Source organism: Gobio gobio, assembly GCF_949357685.1.
Source record: "Gobio gobio genome assembly, chromosome: 7".
NCBI lineage: Eukaryota > Metazoa > Chordata > Actinopteri > Cypriniformes > Gobionidae > Gobio > Gobio gobio.
The window spans coordinates 38,181,265-38,204,953 of NC_137103.1; the positions used below are offsets into that span (position 1 = coordinate 38,181,265).

At 39.6% G+C, this 23,689-nt stretch overlaps 2 protein-coding genes across 2 annotated transcripts in view; one reads left to right on the forward strand and one right to left on the reverse strand.

Moving 5' to 3' along the window:
* The window catches only part of LOC307129058 (phospholipase D1), a 29,230-nt gene extending 25,895 nt beyond the window's left edge, over window positions 1-3,335 (forward strand). Inside the window, exons 23-29 of the mRNA XM_079821185.1 lie at window positions 260-345; window positions 447-560; window positions 883-932; window positions 1,075-1,209; window positions 1,942-2,095; window positions 2,465-2,579; window positions 2,850-3,335. Coding sequence (XP_079677311.1) covers window positions 260-345; window positions 447-560; window positions 883-932; window positions 1,075-1,209; window positions 1,942-2,095; window positions 2,465-2,579; window positions 2,850-3,074 — 879 coding nt within the window. The 3' untranslated portion in view covers window positions 3,075-3,335. The remainder of the gene's footprint in view (window positions 1-259; window positions 346-446; window positions 561-882; window positions 933-1,074; window positions 1,210-1,941; window positions 2,096-2,464; window positions 2,580-2,849) is intronic.
* Window positions 3,336-3,439: 104 nt separating this feature from the next.
* The window catches only part of nalcn (sodium leak channel, non-selective), a 115,249-nt gene continuing 94,999 nt past the window's right edge, over window positions 3,440-23,689 (reverse strand). The window contains 20 exon segments of the mRNA XM_079821184.1: window positions 3,440-4,298; window positions 8,537-8,648; window positions 8,738-8,887; window positions 10,335-10,485; window positions 10,725-10,882; window positions 12,148-12,263; window positions 13,852-13,984; window positions 14,212-14,305; window positions 14,536-14,684; window positions 14,799-14,867; window positions 17,694-17,813; window positions 17,996-18,070; window positions 18,153-18,259; window positions 20,847-20,940; window positions 21,027-21,125; window positions 21,210-21,330; window positions 22,798-22,903; window positions 22,997-23,005; window positions 23,008-23,028; window positions 23,031-23,100. Of these exon segments, the coding sequence (XP_079677310.1) occupies window positions 4,156-4,298; window positions 8,537-8,648; window positions 8,738-8,887; window positions 10,335-10,485; window positions 10,725-10,882; window positions 12,148-12,263; window positions 13,852-13,984; window positions 14,212-14,305; window positions 14,536-14,684; window positions 14,799-14,867; window positions 17,694-17,813; window positions 17,996-18,070; window positions 18,153-18,259; window positions 20,847-20,940; window positions 21,027-21,125; window positions 21,210-21,330; window positions 22,798-22,903; window positions 22,997-23,005; window positions 23,008-23,028; window positions 23,031-23,100 (2,097 nt within the window). The 3' untranslated portion in view covers window positions 3,440-4,155.

Sequence of the window (23,689 nt, forward strand, 5' to 3'; positions counted from 1 at the left end):
TTGCTGAGCATAAAATCTTACCGACTATTTTGAAGAGTAGAGTGTATATTATGCATGGTATGTGTTAAAAAAAACCTAAAATAAAAAAACGTTTGAAAAAACAACTGATCCGGAATGCTGTTTTATGAGATAGCGATTCTAATGCTTCAGATGCAGTTCCTGTGCCATATTTTCTGTTTAGTCTTATTTAAACACTTTCCCTGCATCTCTCTTTCAGCCATCATCTCTGTCTTCTCCCCTTTGTCTCTATATCTCTCAGAACCAGTTCTTCATCAGTTGTGCTGACAAATCCATCCACAACAGCATTGGAGATGCACTCACAGAGAGGATCCTGCGGGCGTACAGGTGCATCATGACAATAGATACACTTGTATGTGAACTTGAACATAAAAACATCATCGGGCACACCTAACTCCATCTCATTTCCGTTTATGACTCGGCCACAGGGAGAAGAAAACATTTCGGGTCTATGTGGTGATGCCCCTGCTGCCCGGCTTTGAAGGTGACATCTCATCAGGAGGGGGCCAAGCAATCAAAGCAATCATGTACTTTAATTACAGGTAATAACCCTCCAAACATGCGTCTTCTGTAATCACCAAATTGCCACAATTAAGGGCAAAAATGCAGGCTGAATGGCCGCTCACAGCAAATTACACGTGTGTAATGTGGAAACAACGGACCCCACTACTCACGGTCTACAAAGAGAAGATTACAGCCCCAGCTTGGAGGCTCAACATTAGGCTAGATAAGGAGAACAGAGAGGATGCTGTGGTAACTGGGGGTTCAGCGAGCGATGTGATTGGTCAGGGGAAGGCGAATTAAGACACATGATTGGTGCAAGAGAGAAAGTAGGGAAATTAAACCTTTCTTTCTCCATTACAGGACAATGTGCAGAGGGGAGCGCTCCATTATCGAGAGGCTCAAATGTGTGAGTAAGTAGACTAGTATGTAGAAGTATAAATCTACACTATAGCTGTCACATTTGCAAATATCATGCCTATCAAATGTGGATTGCTATTATAACAGGATCAGGACGAAGAAAGTATGCGTGTGTGTGTGTATTTGTCTGTGCAGTGGCAGATTGCTGGATCAAGTACATCTCATTCTGTGGTCTGCGCACTCACGCTGACCTGGATGGGCGTCTGGTCACTGAACTCATTTACGTGCACAGCAAGCTCATGATCGTGGACGATTGCACTGTCATTATTGGTCAGCCAACCTCCCCCCCACACACACATAAAATTGGGTCGTTCTCAGGAAATGGTTTCATTTGTGACAGAAAGATTTCATTTGAAAACATTGACACAATATTTACCCACGAAGCAATGCTATAATTGAACCATAGGTGGAGGTGTTTTTCTTGATATTCAGATTAGTGGTTGACAAATATGATGATTTTTTTTTTACTGGCTGATACCGACTACTAAGGTATATTTGGAAAAACAGCATTTTAAATGTAAAATATAAATATACCTTTTTATTTATTTGAGTACGTGTAAAATGAATCTTGAAACAAGAACCCTGTCATGTTTTTTGACATCTTTAAACTGTAGAATTATTATTCGCCACTAGGGGGCACTGCACTCATACAAAACGCATCTCGCGTGGACATGAGCAGAATAACAAACACCAACAGATGTTTATGAAAAGCGAAGTCACGCCTGTCTCCTCAATCCTCACAAATGCATTATTAAAATCCCATTAATATCGCTCAAATCCTGTTTGTCCTTATCAATTCCAATTATCCTCTTATCCTTATGAATGGGCTTTAAAGAAGAAAAACAAGAAATCTCGGTCTTTCACTGATATGTCCTTGAGGCTCTCGGTAGAGGTCACACACCCAAATACGGATCCTGAACACGAACCCAACACTCCCCATAGGCATTAACCATGATGGTAGGAAAATGAAAAGTGTCTGATAGGTATCTGTGATCTGCTTAGGCTCGGCAAACATCAATGACAGGAGCATGCTGGGAAAGAGAGACAGTGAAATGGCAGTGGTCGTTGAAGACACAGAATTCCAGCCCTCTGTCATGGATGGAGAGAGTTATCAGGCTGGCAGGTTCGCCCTGTCTCTACGGGAGGAATGCTTCAGGTCTGATTTTCTGTTACACGTGAGCGACATGACAACAGGATTTCCATTTGCAGTGGGAGGATTTATAATGCATTGGATGAATCTCTCAAAGAAGAAATACACCTATAGACATATTAACATATATTTACACACTAAAATAGCAGTTTAAATGACTAAATACACAGTGTGAAAACACATATTTTTAATATATATATATTTTTTAGCATTTTTGAAAAATCAGAATTTTTTTAAATCTGTAAATATTTGTAACTAATACCTAAAATCAGGTTAAAAAAATCAAATATAAAGTTTTTATTATATGATATGAACTATATTAAATACTAGTTCAAAAGGTGTTGTTTGGCGTATGAAATCAATCTCTCGTTTCAGGCTTGTTCTTGGCTTGATGGAAGGCGATATAGACATCAGTGACCCCATCAGTGACCGATTCTACAAGGAAATCTGGATGGTGACAGCAGCCAAGAACGCCAGTGTGTATGACAAGGTAAATAAGTCACTTAGAAACGGTAAGAGCCACAGAGGGAGCACAGCACTGACCTATCCCACCGCACACTCTAAATGGCCTTTGATTTATTTTTAGAAAAGAGCTTCCTTTTATCACTGATCTTAGAAATGTGATTAACCGGCTCAGTCAATAGAGCCGGATGTTTACTTGTGGTCCGATTCTTCATTTTTGCCTTGTCTTTGAAATGCTTCAACAATCCAATATTAGATAAATAAAACAGTAGGTCGCCGTCTCTGACTATCTGTGCAGGTCTTCAGATGTTTGCCCACTGATGCAGTCCTGAACTATAAGATCCTGAAGGACTACATGTCACGTCCGTGCATGGCTGCTGAGGACCCTGTGCAGGCCTGCACTGAACTGAAGAAGATACGAGGCTTTCTGGTCCAATTTCCCTTGTACTTTCTGTCTGAGGAGAACCTTTTTCCTTCCTTTAACTCTAAAGAGGGAATTATGCCCATCGAGCTGTGGACATAGACACTTTGAAACTTTGCAATGGCTGCCCTCTCTTTTGATGCTCGTCATCTAATGATGCTATACGTGCTGTCAGGAGCATGCATACTTTAGTAGAGCAAAAAACTACCTCTGAGCTATCCATAGACGCTAGCTTTACGTGTTGCTGTCTTAGCGCGCCTAAACCTTCCTTCTTCTGCTGTATATTTGTCCATCGTCGCTGCAGGTTTATAACCGAACTCTCTTAATGAAATATACATGGACACTGCAGCTGTTGTAAATAATTAACTTTGTTCTTCCAATAATTGTTTCTTTATAAGCGCATAATTCTTTTCAGTTGTTCCTGAAAATACAGGCGAAAATGGTTAAAAAAACACAACACAAGCACTTCAGGTAATATCACAGTGACTTTAAATTTAAAAGCACGCAATAACCTGCTGCAATTTTCATTTTTACAAAATATATTAAGTACATTCTTTCAATATATTCTTTCAATTCATCTTATAACTTACATATGCATCTTTATTATAATACTTAAACATGGAAAAGTCACGGTCACATAGACGCATATAATATGGTTACATTAACGGTCTTGCCATTGTGTCTGTAAGTGTAAGCCCACAGTTTTACAACGCAAGATAATTATGGACCTTACAAACTCTCATGTAATGAAGACGAATTATGGTGGCACAAAGACAAACATAGAGAACGCTATGGCTTTGGTTAGGTGCATCACATTAAGCATGTGCATTTACCTAACCATTATATCTAGATTTCCGATTTTTAGCCTCTTGTATTACATTACATAAACTTCCTGAGGACACATTTTTGCTGCTCTTTCATCATACATTTTTCTCATTGAAAAAATAATGCTCACTGAGAATTTTCCAACACAGCAGAGTGAGCTTTAACATGGTTAAAACCGGTATTAATGTTTTTGAATGAGCAAAAAGTGGCTTGAACAGTTGCAGGTGGTGCTTTAAGCAGCGTAGAAACACCTACATGAAGCTAATACAAAGGATCTCAGCTTCCGCTAAGAAGCGAATACAAAAGATTTAGCCCAATGATCCGAGGAAAATCTGGAAAATTAATAAGCAGTTTTGCTTCAAATATCAATGAGGTCATCGCCGCTTTCATCACTTTCCACTGTCAGTTGACGGGTCCACCATTTTTTGACTTCAGACCCTGAGGAGGCCTCGTCACTCACAGGGTTCATCTTACACACCATGGACTTCACACTCGTGCGCCCTACGGGAGAAACACAAGACAGTGATGTGAGTCACGGGTTAACCAGCCACACACACACACACACAAGTCAATGTGCAGAATACTAAATACATGAATAATAAACAATAAACAAGTCTCAAACACATTCAAAGAAACATGGGAAGCAGGGGCTAAAACTAACTTTTTGCCGCATCTGCCAATGGGTGGCCATAAATATATTTTTTTTACCAGCCATGAAGCATAGATTAAAGGGATAGTTCACCCAAAAATTAATTCAAGTTCTTCCAAACCTGGTTCTTTGTTCTGTTGAACACAAAATAAGATATTCTTTTGTTGACGATAGCCATTGACTTCCATAGTATTTTTTTTTCCTACTATGGATGTCAATGGCTACCGTCAACTGTCTGGTTAAAGGCATTCTTCAAAATATTTTTGTGTTCAACACAAGAAAGAAACTCAAACGGGTTTGGAACAACTTGAGGCTGAGTAAATGATCACAAAATGTTCATTTTTGGGTGAACTATCCCTTCAATCCTTATTAAAGTTATTCAGTCAAGAGCAGTGAGTGTTTTTTCTTAGTCCTTTGTTTGACTCAAATTAAAATCACAGACAGCAGCAGGAATATAAGGCTTCTGTTACCTTAAGAGTGAATGTATGGATCCAATATACTGATACACGTGTTTTCTTTCTCAACGGTTTACTTTCACTTAAGACATAGCTGACTATTGCCACGTTCTAGGCAACCCGTAGAAAAGTGCACGGGTTTGACTGCTGTTCCAGTGACTTCCCACCCGTGAACTCGTACTAGATCGATGTACTCAGAGGTTAAATTGGGCCGGAGCACACCGGAGCGCAGCTCCGCCTCCTCAGGTCCACAACACACCCTGCTGGAGCTCAGCTCCGTCTCCTTCAGCACGAAATATTGTTATTAGACTTTAATTATTGTTCGTCTCCTGGCAAATACAGGCTGCATGGAATTATCAGATGCCATAATGCATTAATCGCTGCGTTCTCTGGTTCAGCACCCACAGCCATCAGGGTAAAACCGTCACAATTCTAACAGTGAGTTACCATGGAAATCCGCGAACGGCTGGAGCAGCGGTCGGGAACCTCTCTCACACTTTACCAACATATCTAACATTTACTAACATGATCGATAAAAAGATTAGACACACGCATCAACAGAGATCCGTTCTCTGCAGAAAAAAGCAGCCAATTACAATTCCCTTGTTGTACAGCCTACTGAAGTTAATGACAAGTTTATCATAATAATATTCAAGTTGTGTGTTCAGTGCTGTTCGCGAGTGTCATGATAAAATATATAATAATAGCATGATAAGTCACGAAAGACAACTGAATTACTGACAGGATGCTGTGCGCGCGCTCCGAGCGCAACACAGACAAACGGACAAGCATTCTAGCCTTTGTCTTCAGTTGCGCGCCTAAACGGCCAAATAAACACAGAAATATGTCAAAAGTATTCGAGTATTCACATAAACATAGTAGATGTAAGCACTGTGGGCGTTCACACACACGAAGAGGATTCATACTCATCAGTTGGTCAACCTCACAGTGAAAGCCCTGCACAATTAATTCCATATTGCAACTTATTTATTGTTTGCTGCATAATTGTTTATTTTAGTTATGGACCTAATAATTACTACTGTTGACATTTTATTGAAAAAAAAAAAAAAAAAAGCTTTTTAATTATAATTTTATATAATTTTTAACTGTGGCTCTTTTAGAAAAATGCATTTACCAAAAATGAAAAAAAAAAAAAAATGCCTCTTTGGTCAAAAAAAGTTCCCAATCCTTTTCAGGGACACAGACGAAAATGAAAAGACTACAGTCAGAGCTCATCTTTAGGGGGGTATTGTCAAATAATCTACTGCCCACTGACATGGTTTTGAAAGCTATTTATTATAAATTTTTTGGCCTTCAAACTTATTAAAAATGCACATAATGTAGATCAGAAAAATCAAAATTTTCTCGGGGGAGCATTCCCCCGAATGCCCCTAACTAGCTCAAATTTGGGACTTCACTGATTTTAAAAACCCTGCTTATGGCCCTAAGTGAACTGTAAAGTATTTCTCTTTGTTTGAATAACTAGTCAACCCTAACTTACACAGTAATACTGGAAAAAGAGCCCCTTTGGTGTAAAAACACATTAAGTCTTTTTCCGGCGCGATTTTGAATAACCATTCACCATAAATAAGGTCTCCCCCTCCCTACAAAAGCCAATTTAACCACTGGATGTACTCCCAGTTACGCACTCTGACGTCACATATCCCGCAAAACAACAATGGCAGCCCCAACGGTTGTGTAAAATAAAAAGTATAACAGCTTATCTTGCCTTATGCACCGTTTTTCTCCTCCGTTTCCCCCAAATAAGCAAGGAGTAAGCACCTTTGGAGCTGGAAATGATTGTAAATGAGCAAAAGCCCCATACGGTCCGCCATGCTTTGTTTACCTAGCTTTATCTAGCTACCACAATTCCTTGTGCTCAGGCAGTTTGCCGTGACTTTGCCTGGAACACTACAAAGTCGTGAGTCTTGGTTTGAAGTTGTAACTTATGGGCTCAAAAACCTGCCTGGAACGCAGCATATGTTTCCCAAGGATATTTGCCAAGATTTGCATTTTGACGATTTTGTTTAATTATGTCTGTTTATGTGCAAGATGTGAAAGAGAGCTTGAACACAAAATTCCCACAGAAAAAAATAAGTGAGTTCCCTTTTGTGTCTTCTTGCGCTTTTGTGACAACTGACCCCGTCATCTGTCCTGAGCGTCGTTCACGTTTGTTCACGTTCATGTTCTCCCAACATCGCATTGTTAGAATTCATAAAAAAGTTACCGGCGATTGACACTGTATCATATACTCGCTAACACCAATTTTTTGTGTTAATTTTAGGCCCTGATGGGAAGACATTTGATAAATTGTTTATACCAAACATTTGGTATAATAACGAACAAATATATTTTTGCCCGTAATTGTCATTGTTATATATCTATATTAAAGCTGCAGTCCGTAACTTTTTGCGCTCTTGCGGTTAATAAGCAGAACTGCATGCATTGCGGAAGAACATTGCAGCCGGAGCTACTTCTCTTCTGTTTATGTCTATGGCGAGTCACGCAGGAACTGTGCTCCTCCGCAGCGGTTCCTACCATTCCGGCCTGAAATAGTCCCAATATAAACTCTTATTATAAGTGTACCATAATGATTCACGGTAAATGGATTCATGTTGTACATTCTCATTATATAATTTTTGTAAATCTTGAACACAAAAAAGTTACGGACAGCAGCTTTAAATAATTTAACTTATAATGTATATTTAAAGGTCCAGTTTTTCCAGTTTTTTTGAAGCTTTGATTGTGTTTACAGTGTGCAATATAACATGTGTTCATGTTTCGTGTGTAAAAAACGCCTCGATTTCTTTTTTCTATGAAGTCCCTCCTTCAGAAATACGTAACGAGTTCTGATTGTGCCAGCGGTTCCCGTGTTGTGATTCGACAGCAGCTTAGCGCACGTTGCCCGGAAAGGTCACGCCTCTTACCATAACGGGGAGATGCATGCGCTCAAAGTACAGCGTCCCTGAAGGCCAAATAAAGGTGATTTGACTCCGGGTTGAAAATAACAGCGTCTGGACAACATGGCGACAAACACACTCTACGAACGCAACACTTCCTCTTCTCCACGTGGGAGAGCAACAAGACCACGCCCCCTTTTTTGCGTATTCTTGGGGGGGGGAGGTTAGTCAACAAACTGTTCTATTGACGTCATTAAAGCAGGAAGTACAGGAATGTAGTCCAAACCGGCCGTTCGCTGTAGGCTTTGAACGGGAACTTCTGTTAAATAACATATCTCGCTTGGCATTGAACTTTGAGCTTTATAACTTTACAGGTATTATTTATGCTCTAACAGCAACATTACACACTAACTAAAGTTTGAAAAATGGGATCACGAAGAACAGGACCGTTAAAATATAATTAAGTAAAATATACTGTATATTTGCGCACTGATATAATAATTGTTATTTTTACATTATGAACAATATGTTTTATATTTGCTGCAATTTTCATTTTTACTAAATATATTAAGTACATTATTTCAATATATTATATAAATTATTCTTATAACTTAAGACTCATAAAATGGTTACATTAACTGTCTTGTCATAATGTCTGCAAGTGTTTTTTTATGATTATGTTATTTTCCTCATTTGCATGTGTAATGGTGAAAGTATACAAAGTTTGGTATAGACCTGCAGGCAGTCGCCACTGTCCCAGCTTTCTCTGGGGACGGTCGGCGGAGTCCTGTCGGTAGCCGCTGCGGTCTGACAGGGTGGGACTCAGTAATGTTTGCAGGCCGCTGTTCTGCTGGGTCAGAACCAGGAAAATCATTTCATTAGAATGAAGACTCACGACACACAAAAGCTTTAAAGAATAGACTCTAGTACAGTTACCTCTGGCTGAGTGGGATTGTCCTGGTTATGTGCGTTGGTGTCCTCGCTGGGGACGGTGGTCTCAATGCTGGGAGGGTTGAGCAGGCGTCGGAGATCCTGCTGTTGGCTCTCTCTCAGACTGAGAATGATGCTACATGACTGCTGCTGTTTCTGAAGAAGGAAGGTGGTGTCAGCATGTGTAATATCAGGATCTATCGCAGTGCCAGTATGCTGATATGGGACTAATTGCACAATGACAATAAAAGCAATTGAACTGAATATAAGCAGTTGCATCAGTGATCCTATCAGTGGATCTGTGTGAGTTTTATAGCTTCATTTCAAATCAGATTTCTTTGTGAATCAAAGATATCAAAGTCCCTTTCAAGAAAAGTCAGTTCACTCTGTGGCTATATATGCAATGCCTCCAGGCAGCTATTTTGGGCTTGGCTTATCTTAGTGAATGAGGAAATACAGAAATCTCAAAAACTGCTCGAAAAACTCTTTCTGTCCAAGCGAAAAGCAGCAAAATCTGTCCAATTATTTGGCAGAATAACGGTCCAACAGAACTTATTCTGCCATATTATAAATTGCATTTTCTCCCATTCAGAGTAATATGAAAGAACAGTGTATGTATATATATACATACAGTGTTTGGTTATATTTACAGCTGAACAAGAAAATAAAGCTGCAAAAAGGTACCTGGGTGAGTTTTACGTAAAAAAAAGTGGCATTATATGTTGAACTGTGGTATTAGATTTACATAACATACATGGTTGCCAGCAGCCACATCACCCTGTTGCCCAAGACTGGTTTCCCACCGAAGCTAAGCAGGGCTGAGCCTGGTTAGTACCTGGATGGGAGACCTCCTGGGAAAACTAGGAAGCTGGTGTTAGTGAGACCAGCAGGGGGTGCTCACCCTGTGGTCTGTGTGGGTCCTAACACCCCAGTATAGTGATGTGGACACTATACTGTAACAAGCACCATCCTTTGGATGAGACGTTAAACCGAGGTCCTGACTCTCTGTGGTCATTAAAAATCCCATGGCACTTCTCGTAAAAGAGTAGGGGTGTAACCTCTGTGTCCTGGCCAAATTCCCTCCATTGGCCCTTACCAAAGATGCCTCCTAATAATCCCCATCCATTGAATTGGCTCTATCACCCTCTCTCCTCTCCACCTATAACTGGTGTCTGGTGAGTGCACTGGTGCCATTGTACTGTGGCTGCCGTCGCATCATCCAAGTGGATGTTGCACACTGGTGGTGGTGATTGAGGAGAGACCCCTGACATAGTTGTAAAGCGCTTTGGGTGTACAGTAGATATGAAAGCGCTATCTAAATGCCTCATTAATTCATTCATAAATATATAATGAATTCCCAAACTGACTGTTCAGGTCCCACTGCAAAAAATCGGATAAATATCAGATTTATTTCCACATTTAAGTGGACCACATTGGAATTGACAATGTCAGAATCAATGTGAAATCAGATTTGGGCCACCTTGAGATGTAGAGTGAATGTCAGTTATTGAGTTATTGTTAAACCACTGAACTGTTTCAGTTCAGTAGGGTAAATGTCATGACTCTCAGGAGTGTGAGACCCATGGTGTTTGTGTGGACTCACGGCTCTTATGCGTTTCAGGCACTTCTTTAACCACATGCGGATGGTTTGTTTGGCCACCTCCTCCTCTATAGTGTATTCAAGCTGCTCTCGTGCCAACAGCTCCTCCAGCTGAAGACTCTTCCGGATATCAACCGAGCGGTACGACAACATGCTGAAACATACACGATTAACGACTTCATTCAGGCTACAGAACAAGCTTAGAGAATAATATCAAGAACAGAATAGCAATTAATTGACCCTTTCAGGTTTTGTTCTTTTTGGGCTGGGGAAGAAGATTAGAGTTTTGATAATAATTCTATTCTAAAATAGGCCATTTTCATTTGTCATTATATAAACCCTTTGTGTTTTAGCAAAAAATGTGCTATAATAAATACCACAGTTCGTTCTAACCTCAGTACATCATGGAAGGTGACATCTCCTCCGTTGTGCAGACGCTCCATCTCGTAACACATGTGTTTGAAGAGAAGCTTATCTTTGTCCAGGTCAACTTCCAGACGACCTCTCAGCAGACGGAGCAGAAACTTGACCCGAGAGGTTGGAATCACTCCCTGCATCAAAATCATCCAGATCTATTGCTGATGTTGGTTACTTATCATAACAGTAAATACCTGCTCAAACACTAAGCTAAGCACTGTAAGAAAATTCTCAGATCATCGCTCTGTTCATAGTGGGCTGCCTATCTAGACAGTATTTCAAGGTATCAAAGGCATGTTGCTTTTATTAAATTCTAAAGAAGCATAATGTGTATCCTTAGCAGAGCAGGCAATCCCAGAGTGCTTTGTGATTAACTATGAATGGTGGAAATATTTACTATAAATATTACCAACATAGTGTAATCTAAATAAAGTCCATTTTGTAAATGAATTGTATACACAGTGTAATTTTATGCATATTAGAGCATTGCACAATTAGCTTACCAACATGCCAATGGCAAACTCTAGTGGAAAATAGTCCGAAATAGATTTGGACGACCAAAATCAGTTGACATTTAATTAGCACTTCTATGATGATGCAATTTGACTGTGTCAGTGTGCTAACAGGTAAACATGTCAGACACCTGACATGACCAAAAAGGACGCTAGAGTAGCAATAATGTAAAATCTGTTTGGCTGAAATATCAAGAGGCGGGTGGCTTGTTTTCAAAGAACTTTACTATGACTGGTTTAATTTATCACCTGACAAAAAGACATCCTTGTATAAGAATAAAAAGTTATTAAAAACTTAATTGCCAAACCTTAATTTCCGTTTCGGTAAAATGAATTGCAGTGCATTGCTAGTAAAAACTCGTTGCTGCCTATGCAGCTGTTGAAATCAGCTTTGTGAGGTTCCATCACAGTCAGGATGACACTGAAGCAGATCACTGGATTTCGGACCAACGCTCATGTCTCTAATTATGGACCTAGTCCTTCCTGTGCTCAGCTGTTACAGTCTTACGGTTTTAAGTGTTTCTAGCTGATCCCAGCACTGCTGGTTGACTCATTAAGGCCAGAAAATGACTGGTATGCCTCATTTAACTCATATACATGAGCAGATATTACTAATCCTACGGGGGGAGGTCAAATCTGCACACACTTCTCTCTGCTGCTCTCAATAAGGCTGTTTCCACCTAATGAAGATGACAGCTCAACACCTCTCACTATCTGTGACAGGCAGTAATAACCTCCAATTACTCTGGAGGTGAGAATGTCGATGCGTGTGATTCATTCATTTGCAGCTTCAGAGTCGGTGCGGAGAGCACACATGGGTATTAACTCAAAATCATCCCCGCTGACAGTCACTGATCACAGGCACGTCCCCTCCTCCTCCTCCTCACCTCCCGCTTGTCATCCACCATGTTCCAAATGATCTGGAAGTGACGCAGGTCGTTGTAGCTTAGCAACTGGTCCTCCTCGGTAGAGTAGAACAAAGAGAAATTCTCCACAATGATAGCTGAGGGGGAGATAAAGTGATTAGGGTTGGGTTAGCTTTACGCTAGGCTCTCAGTGCTTGAGTATAAGGTTGAAAACACTCTAAAGAAGTAAGATGAATACTTGGTTAATGCATTGCAAGCACGTGGTCTTGTTGTGTTCTTGCATTTTTGTGGTGGTAATAAACCTCAAGGGGATAATAGAGTTACAGTACCTTCAAATGTCTCTATTAAATTGTCAAGCTATAACATGTTGACAGTTAATGCTAATGCCTACTATAGCACCCCTTGGGGCAATGCTGGGAATGCAACGCACTAACGCATTGAGTGACACATTTCAGAGCATAAATTTGAGTCATACAATCACTGTGCAGCAGAGAGTGTTTCAGGCCTCACCCAACTGAAAAGACCAGCTGAGACTATTTTGCTGGTTTAAGCTAGTTACTGCAGGTTTGGAGTTGGTCTAGCTAGTGGATCATAATAACCATGGAAGTCTTGCTAGCAGGATTGGGCAAACTACCATTCAAACCCATTTACACTACCATTCAAAAGTTTGGGGCTGGTAAGATTTAAAACAATGAGAAGTCTCTTCTCACCAAGGCTGCATTTATTTGATAGAAATACAGTAAAAATAGTAATATTTTAAAATCGTATTGTAATTTTAAACTGGTGAACTGTTTTCTGTTATTTTAAAATGTAATTTATTCCTGTGTTGACAAAGCTGAATGTTCAGCATCATTACTCCAGTCTTTAGTGTCACATGACCCTTTAGAAATCATTCTAATATACTGACTTGGTGTTAAATAAACAATTCTTAGTATTATCACAATGGTTGTGCTGCTTAATATTTTGAAAACTATAATACTTTGATGAATAGAAAGTTCAAAAGAACTGTATTTATTTGACATATAAAGCTTTTGTAAGTAGCCTATTTACTGTCATTTTTGATCATTTTACTCAAACCTAAGTATTCATATCTTTCAAGATATCATACTGACCCCAAACTTTTAAATAGTAAAAGTTGACCAGACCCCAAAAAAATGGAACGATAGAAAGAGAATTTACAACATTTCCACAACTTTAAAAAAAATTGTAAAACAAATCTCAAGTTCTATTCGTTTTTATCCAACTTCCTTAAATTCAAACTGCTATTCTGTACCCTGTTTGCTACATCACTTCAAACTGGAATAAGACGTTTTCAAATCAACTTTGATTGCTGCACAAGTCACCTTGCTATTTAAGCAGTCTGGTGTGAACACCAGCACACCACAACATATGCTGGTTACCAGAAAGCATGCACATCTGTATAGTCTATAAACCAAGAGCAATAGACTGAATAAAATGGCTTTGACCCAAAGTTATTCAAAGCCTCTTTCATATTCAGTAGTGACTAGTGCTGAGCTATGAGAGAAAGTCTTTCAGAGGGAGGAATCTCTCTGTTCTGGGAAAAAAGAGACAATAAACATAAAAGGACGTCAGGAAGAATAATAAGCAATGATATTGTATTTCATGAGCTAGTTTAGCTAGCGTCTAAAGCAGGAGGAAATTAGATGGCACCCTGGGAGATGGAACAGGATATTGTGTTGGCGGTCAGGGGAAAGAGGTGCTTACCTACGAGCAGGTTGAGCATGATGTAAGCAATGATGACATAGAAGGAGCAAAAGTAAATGAGGGCACCAGCATAGTTTCCGCAGTCCGTCTCCCAGTAGCGATGTTTGTCCGGGGTGCAGAACGGCGCCTGAACCTGGGTAACAAGGCAGACAAACAAACATAATCAGCACATGGGGCTCGCAGCTGATGTATTTTGATTTAAATAAATCATTCAGAAGTGTGTCGAATGAAACCAGATGCTGTAGTTATATTTGCAATTCTATTTTATACATTTAACTGATTTGTTTAATGCTTTTTAATGATTTACACAGCAAGCACGCTTGCTTGCGGGCAAAACGGGGCTGCCATCCAATCTCTTACCATGCAGTCATGCATGATCTTATTCCAGTCTTCACCTGTGACTATTCGAAACAGTACAGTGATGGCTTTCCCCGCGGTGGAGAAGTTTGCGTGCCTGTTGGCGAGAGAGGAAAAGGTAACAGCTCATGCAGAGTCACTTCCTCTCATGCTGTCAGCTTCACCTGAAAATTGATTCTTCCAAATGCAAGTAGGGCATTCGAGCAAAACATTTAGACAACACCAATTATATCAGAGCTGTGTGTAGTAGTACATGTGTTACAAATCTCGCCTCTGGTACGCTGACACAGTTAAATCATTGCTTCCATGTGTCATAAGACGGCTCACCTGTTGATGTTCTCGCCATATTTGACAGTGCCGAAAAGGACGACGCCAGCGAAAGCGTAGCACAGCAACAGCAAGAACATGCCCACGATAATAAAGAAACTCTTGTACATGCTGACGACCACAGTTAGCAAAAGCATCTTTAACGTCACCTGTAAATACAAGACAGCTCAGTGGTGGAGGAAATGCACTGTAGTGGACAAGGGAAAATAATTGTCATGTTATGTTGCATATTTTTACAAGCATAATCAATTATGCACACTCACATGCTTCCCACATATGGTGAAAAACCTGAATACAATCACACATGTGCCCATCATGTATGTGTAAGCATTCTAAAGAAAGAGAAATTCAAGTCATTTATTTGTAATATAACACACATTTAAAGTCAACACAGGTTGAGTCAAAGTGCTATACTGTACATCACAAAACAAAAATCATGATTATTTATTCAAATAATTGTAATCATATTTAAATCATAATAATTGTATAACAGGTTTTCTACTGTTCAAACAACAGTGCCTTTTTGGTCTGACACTAAAATTCCAATTAATTTGGTATCGGAGTTTACTAGAAATTATTTAACCTTTTGCATAACAATTGAATACGTACACACAATAATTTTTATTTGAGCAAATTTTATATTCATAAATGTACACTCACCTAAAGGATTATTAGGAACACCTGTTCAATTTCTCATTAATGCAATTATCTAATCAACCAATCACATGGCAGTTGCTTCAATGCATTTAGGGGTGTGGTCCTGGTCAAGACAATCTCCTGAACTCCAAACTGAATGTCAGAATGGGAAAGAAAGGTGATTTAAGCAATTTTGAGCGTGGCATGGTTGTTGGTGCCAGACGGGCCGGTCTGAGTATTTCACAATCTGCTCAGTTACTGGGATTTCCACGCACAACCATTTCTAGGGTTTACAAAGAATGGTGTGAAAAGGGAAAAACATTCAGTATGCAGCAGTCCTGTGGGCGAAAATGCCTTGTTGATGCTAGAGGTCAGAGGATAATGCGCCGACTGATTCAAGCTGATAGAAGAGCAACTTTGACTGAAATAACCACTCGTTACATCTGAGGTATGCAGCAAAGCATTTGTGAAGCCACAACACGCACAACCTTGAGGCGGATGGGCTACAACAGCAGAAGACCCCACCGGGTACCACTCATCTCCACTACAAATAGGAAAAAGAGGCTACAATTTGCACGAGCTCACCAAAATTGGACAGTTGAAGACTGGGAAAATGTTGCCTGGTCTGATGAGTCTCGATTTCTGTTGAGACATTCAGATGGTAGAGACAGAATTTGGCGTAAATAGAATGAGAACATGGATCCATCATGCCTTGTTACCACTGTTCAGGCTGGTGCTGGTGGTGGTGGTGTAATGGTGTGGGGGATGTTTTCTTGGCACACTTTAGGCCCCTTAGTGCCAATTGGGCATCGATTAAATGCCACGTCCTACCTGAGCATTGTTTCTGACCATGTCCATCCCTTTATGACCACCATGTACCCATCCTCTGATGGCTACTTCCAGCAGGATAATGCACCATGTCACAAAGCTCGAATCATTTCAAATTGGTTTCTTGAACATGACAATGAGTTCAGTCACCAGATCTCAACCCAATAGAGCATCTTTGGGATGTGGTGGAACGGGAGCTTCGTGCCCTGGATGTGCATCCCACAAATCTCCATCAACTGCAAGATGCTATCCTATCAATATGGGCCAACATTTCTAAAGAATGCTTTCAGCACCTTGTTGAATCAATGCCACATAGAATTAAGGCAGTTAAGGCGAAAGGGGGTCAAACACAGTATTAGTATGATGTTCCTTATAATCCTTTAGGTGAGTGTAAGTGCCTTAAAAAAAGCAATTGTTTTCTTTTTTTCATTACAATTAAGTTTTAATATGAGTTTTATAAAAATGAAAAGAAGAGGAATATTGTTTCCCTTAAAGGGGAACTATTATGTCCCTTTTTAATAGATCTCTGATGTCTCTGGTGTGTATGTGGTTTTAGCTCAAAAAATTACCCCACAGATAATTTTTTATAGCATGTTAAAATTGCCACTTTTTGGAGGTGAGCAAAAATCAGCAGGGCCTGGCGCCGTTTTTGTGTGTCCCTTTAAACGCAAGTGAGCTGGTGCTCTCGGCCCCCTTTCAAGAAGAGGGCGGAGCTTCAATAGCTCATGCTCTGGCAACAACAAAACAGGACACTCTCACGCACTGAAAATGTCAGAAACTGTCAGTAGCGGTGTTTAGCCTTATATGTTCGAACTGGAGTTGGACAATGATGGAGAGACTCAAGAAGAAGTGACAACAGGACGTTTATGAATGGTTAATTGATGAATTTATGTAGCTGATGTGGAGTTTACTATCTTCAAAGTCACTGATTAGCATGTTCCATCATGATAATCTATAAATCGCTGTACATGTGTGCTCATGTGACAACTGTTGTAAGATGCCTACAGAGCCAAAAAAAATGTGCTGCATGGAGATCAGGTTTAGTTTAGTTTAATTACGGTTATAATTTATCTTGTTATCTTGCTTTTATAACATGTTATTGCATTTGTGTTATGTACTGTATTGTAACAAAGGTGAAAAGACGGATGTGACAGCTTGAGCAGAGTCCCAAATGTATGATTAACCATCCAGGACTGGAGACTGTTTGTTTAAATGTGCATTCTCTTCAGAATGCATGTAACATTTGGCGCAGACAATGTACAACTCCAGCTGCTACAGCGAGGACACAGAAATGGAGGACTTTGTGCTTTTCACTCAAGGCTGTCTATGCTAATTGGGGAGATCTTCACCGGCTCTGGGTGTGGGCAATGACGTTGTTGTAAGGGGGAATCTGAATCAGCTCGTTTGAAGAGACTGCTTTTGATCTATGGGAATTATAAAAAAAATGAGTGAGTGGATTTTTACCATTATAGGCTGGTTGTTCTCACACACTGCGGACATATATCAGTGTTCAAACATCTTATAAAAGTGAATTTTGCATAATAGGTCCCCTTTAGGACATATAATTGATCAGAAGACCCCACTATATATGCTCTTGTGCAAGATATGTAAAAAAAAGAAAAGAAACTTAAATAAAAGGTAAAAGGTGCCAATAAAATCCCTTTTCTGAAAATGCATGATATTTTAGCGTGTACCAGTAAAGCAAAGTGCAAAATGATCCATATGACTCCCAGGGATGTGACCAGTAGGTCATATCTGTTTCTCCTGCTCTGCCAGTATCCAGCTGGTGACATAGCTATCAGCTTCATAGTCACCTGCAGCAGAGGAAATGTAGTTATGTCATGACCGTACAATACTTCCAAAAGACCTCATGAACTGCAAAGCCTCTGGTGAATTTTAAAACTTTTTTTTTTTTTGTGGCTGCCAAAAAATCTTGCTTGGGCTGACTCATGAAAGAATAGGAAATAGACTTTAAAATGTACTGTAACATCTTTACCTCCAGGACGAAAATGAAAGTGAAAACCACAGACATTGTGGCCAAGGGAAAAGTAACCGGGTCGAGTTCATCCCACTGTAACACATACACAAAAATGAATTTATGTTCGTGCTAAGATACAACAAAAGTGTGTTTTTGTTCCTGTAACCCTCCTCACCTTAACAGACAGAAGGACAGACTGTGCTAACACCAGCACTGCGATACCTCGCTTGAAAAAAGGATGCTGGGTGATGTCGTACATTTTTGCACGGAATCCACCGTTTTCTGCAAATGCAAGAGAAGAAATGTCAGTTTTGAAAGAACAGAAAATGAGGGCTTTTCGGAATGATTCGATACTGTGGTTATAAAACAAAGACCTGGTCAAAATTCCCTGACCTTCAGAATAATTTCTGTGCTCTCTTTCATCATCAGTTAAAGGACTCACTGAGAGAAAATTGTCTCAAATGTTCATTCAATGGCCTTGCTTTTACAGATCTGCCACATCATCGTTTTGCTGTCTTTTAGCTAAAGGTCACAAGGTCTGAGTGTCGTTCATCATGCACTGTAATCACAAGTTCATTTCAACAGCCAAAGAACGCAGACAGATTATTTGAAGCTGGTTTCAATAGAGTTGGAATTGATGTGGACTGCCGAGTGCTGACTAAGGTATTGATTTTTCTGTTATTACAGTGTGCAGACTACCTGGCAGGAAGCACAAAAGAAGCTCCGGCTACTGCCATCCACAGCATGCACTGAACATTATTGCAGCAGTATTATTTTACTATTATTTATATACTATTATAGCATTTATCACGATTTATGGTCTCTGACGCCCATACACTTTTAGGGCAGAAAAATAAAGAAGAAGAACCTTTGATGCTTGGACCCCTAAATATTATTATTTTATTATTATTATTATTATTATTATTATTATTAGTAGTAGTAGTAGTAGTGGTAGTAGTGGTAGTAGTAAGGATGTTTGCTTTTTGAGACTGCTAAAGACCACCTGAATATGTGGATGTTAATTATGCTTGATAGTGATAGAACAAGAAAAAAAGAAAGGAAGTAAACCATTATTCACATTTGAACACAGTTTGAGGGAGATTTAATTGTAGTAGGAAGGTTGTGTAACTTGCAGTGTGGCTTACAAAATGCATTTTGTTTGAACAAAATTAGATTTCAGTTATCAGTATTGAGGAAGCGCACGCTGCCTCCATGCTGATAGTGAAAAGCCATTGGTTCAGCCCATTGTTTACAAAGGCGGCATAGATGAACAATTCTATTGCAATTTACAAAGAACTGCCGCATGATTTTTCATTGGCTAAAATTATAATTGAACAAGTCAGACGTACTTAATGACTAGAAAAGAAAAGAAAAGTACTGAAAATCTGTCCATTGCAGCCTTTGGAGTTTGGTTCAAAACATATCAATCAAATATGTCAGTAGATTGTAGCATTTTTGTGTCTAATTGCCACATAAAATATGCCTGGATAATTGCCTACTATGATAATTGTGTTTATTCTTTCCTGCTGTTATGAAACATGTCTTTGAAGTGTCTGTTTCCAGGCGAGCCAACGGCAGTCAAACATAAAAACATAACGAGCTACCGCCGTCACCGCAGAGCCTACGACTGCCAAATCAATCAGTCAGTCAATCTACGGGAGACACAGGGAGAATCGCTCTTCTCTCTTTGGCTCTAAGGTGCCCACAGAGCCCAAAGTCATTCATGCTACAGGCAGCTATAACTTCTGACTCAGAAGTGGAGTGGTTATTATCAAGTGTGTGATTGCCTTGGGGGTGTACCCACCGCTGAAAGCTTAAATTTAGTTTGTTCTCTACTACGGCAGAAGAGAGCTGATTAAATGCTTCATGAAACACATGCAAAGCAGGGATGGCTCATTAGCCAGGAGAGGAAGAAAGGAAAATGGAGGGAGGGAAAAAAGAGAAAGAAAGAGATGAGAGATGGAGAGGCTGCTGCTGAATAATGCACTCGCTACTCTGGTGACGTTTATCTGCGCACCACTGAAATGTCGCTTTGTGGCTGTCTGACCATTTTGGAGGATTCAATGATACCTCAGTTACCTGCAGAACTCCCTTTGAAAGACGCTTTAGTTATCTTCAGATGTTTTTGATGGACAAAATATCGAACAGTCTGATGTAGTTTACACTTTAATGTAATTAAAATATGTGACCCGTGCTGGCAAAATGAGTTGTAATGCACACAGGATATTTTCGAGCTACAGACAAAACAAATGAAAAATGTTGATTTTGGTCGATTGTTAGGTTTTCACAAAAATTAGTTCATTAAGCCCTCGTCTAGCGATCCCAATGCTCCAAATAGCAATTAAACATCTAAAAGTATATTTATTTGTACGTTTTTGTAAATGAAAACGGTCTTACTCGCACTGACTGACAGATCCAACGTGTTTGCACAAAGATGCCTCAGACAGTGCTATATTCCGATACAGAATTACAGTATTTTAAAATATCTGTCTTGGCGAGTATTGACGCAAAATTATCTGTAATGTCTTATGTGAACATTTGGTTAACTGTTTGGGAAAAACATCTGTGTCACATTATTTTAGATCCGTGCGGTACAGTAGGTCTTAATATATTGGCTGTTTGTTTCATTAATGTTAATCAAACAATTATGGTATCATGGGGAAAAAAGTTGAAAATATATTTTTCCTACAGATATTTGGTGTTGACTTGGTGTGTCTAATTTGGTGTTATTACCAGGGATTTTAAGGTATGGTTGCTAGGTGATTTTGTTATGGAACCTTCAGACAACTTTAACTCGATTTTTAAGAGCAACTTTATGGTTGTGAACAAATAGACATTTTAATCGTGGAGACCTCCAGTGAGCACTTACCTGGACGTGGGGGGAGGTGGAGGGGCTGAGCAATCTTCAGACGACTTTTCAAATCTTCCCATCTCCTCTGATCCACAGTCAAAAGAGCAGTGCCCTAATCAAACACATTCAACACATCTGATCAGAGATCATCCAACAAACATAGCAACTAATCAGCTAACAGTAAGAAAACTGCCCTACCTTATTTTCATTAAAGTTGGCTATGACAACACCAACAAAAAGGGTGAGCCCAATCATACAGCCCAGGAACACAAAGACATGGATGTAGATGCCATGAATCTGAGACATTCGAAGGTCCTGATCAGTACAGTCCAGATCAATCAGTTTAGTAATATAGAGGTCACTGTCAAAAAAGGAACATACCGGTCCCACTCTGTGTATGATGACGTCTCTCACCTCCACCCAACCCTTCAGTGATAGCACCTCAAATAGAGCCAGCATGGCATTGCCCACATTATCGAAATTGAAGTTTCGAGGGTTTGCCCTAAAACAGCAGCACAAAAATGTATTGGGGTGAAAGATGAAACAGACATTTATTTGTTATATTCTGCCTAAAGCAATAACATTAAACCAAGCAATGCATTCAAAGGGCATTTTTGAAATGTGACTCTTACAAACAATATATTTTTGTCAACTGTTCTTCTGAGTTGGTTAAGGTCAAGAAACACAGATCAACACATTACAAAACAACAATTTCCCTTCTTGTAATCTTAGGTATTAAATGTACCAAAATGTGATGGTGTTTGTCTGTCTGTCTGCCTGCCTGCCTGTCTGCCTGTGTGTGTGTGTGTGTGTGTGTGTGTGTGTGTGTGTGTGTGTGTGTGTGTGTGTGTGTGTGTGTGTGTGTGTGTGTGTGAGAGAGAGAGAGAGAGAGAGAGAGAGAGAGAGAGAGAGAGAGAGAGGACTAAAGACATGTTGCTCTACAGGCTGAACACAAACACAATACCACAATACTTAGAGGATCAAATGCCTTGTTCTTTTCCTGTTACCATGCAAAGTGCTCAAAGATACAAGAGTCTCTCTCTCTCTCTCTCTCTCTCTCTCTCTCTCTCTCTCTCTCTCTCTCTCTCTCTCTCTCTCTCTCTCTCTCTCTCTCTCTCTCTCTCTCTCTCTCTTATTTAGCCTTAGCAGAAACCTTGCCTTGACCGTTCTAGAAGTGCTATGGGCCCATGGGTGGTGGTCTTTATTATTTAATATCTTACAAATAATTTGCCATTGTGTTGCCAAGAATCTCTAGAGCAATAATAGACTCATTGATGTGTGGGTGTATGATTGTGTGTTGTTTGTGTTTATGCCTTAGGGAAAGATATATCAGCCCCCTGTTTTGTGCCCACGAAAAACCGTACAACTGTACTGCAACACTGACTATTGCTTATGGGGAAAATACAAATGAAAGATTTAATGATGAAAATGTGGGGATGTTTATGCGATGAGAGCATTCATCATACTGGTTAGTGCTGTCAAAGATTACATGTTACAACAGGGATTTTTCAAAAAGACCTCAACACTGAAGGTGTGACAGGTTCGTTTTTGTTGAAGTATTCAGTGCTTTTAAAAGAAAATTAATTGAGTTTGTTGTGAAAAGCAAAAGTTGATATCAAAAAGTACATTTTATTTTGTGTTAATTGGATGCTAAATGTGAAAAATTTCTAAATAAAATCTGAACGGGCCCCTGCAAAAGTCACTGGCGGTTTCCAGGGCATTGCTGTGTGGTTGTTACGGTAGTTGCCACGACATTGCTATGCTATGATATGTTATTGTGTTCTGATTGGTAGCCAGGGCATTCCTATGAGGTTATTTTGTTCTGAGGAGTTGCTAAAGTGTCCTTGGGGTGAGGTATGGGGGAGGTGGGTGGTTGCCAGGGCTATTGCCATGCATTTGCTTAAGTGTTTTAAGTTGTTAAAAAAAACATATATATATACTGTATAAACATTCTTGTTCCGTTTCATACCAGACTCTAGGCACCCAGAATCCTGGTTTCTTCTCCCCTGGCCTGAGCTTTAAATTCAGATTTTTTGAAATGCTAACATTGATTCTAAAGATGCCGTGGCAGTCTTCTGAAAAAGTCCACAAAGTACAACATTTTAATGAAGTAAAGAAGAGCCTCCACTCTGAACACAGTTTGAAAAGTTGCAAGAATTTCCTCGTACCTTTCTGGAGATATGGGGATCATTACATTTGCAAGTTTTCCAGCGAAGAGTTGCACCCCAAAGGTTGCAAACACCAGCATTAGTGTCAGTAGAAGAATAGAGACCTGTTTGAGAAATCAATAATCCATTCTACAGCAAAATGGCTTTTCCACAAAATCTGGTCAGTCCATTACTCTCATATACAGTAACACTATAATAAGCTCACAGAAAAGTACCCAAGGGGAGCAAAGCTTTAATAAAGAAGGTCCATAAAGAAATCTCCAGGACAAATAATTCTGAGTTAATGCATTACATGCTACTACTGCAAAGAAGAGAGCAACTTGCCTTGCAATTAAAGGGGGCATACCACCACAAAATTAAAATAAAACACTTTGATGTTCTATGTAAACATACTCGAAGATTCAGAAACCAAAATATCATCTACTGAAACAAAGCTACAATAAAAGACATGGAAAACTTATGTAAAACTATAATGCTAAAACATAAATGTTAAAAGAACATAGTATGGCCATAATAAGCTAAAATTTTATCACAACCAATACATACAGTGGGGCAAAAAAGTATTTAGTCAGCCACCGTGCAAGTTCTCCCACTTAAAAATATGAGAGAGGCCTGTAATTCATAGGTACAATCATAGGTACACTTCAACTATGAGAGACAAAATGAGAAAATCACATTGTCTGATTTTAAAGA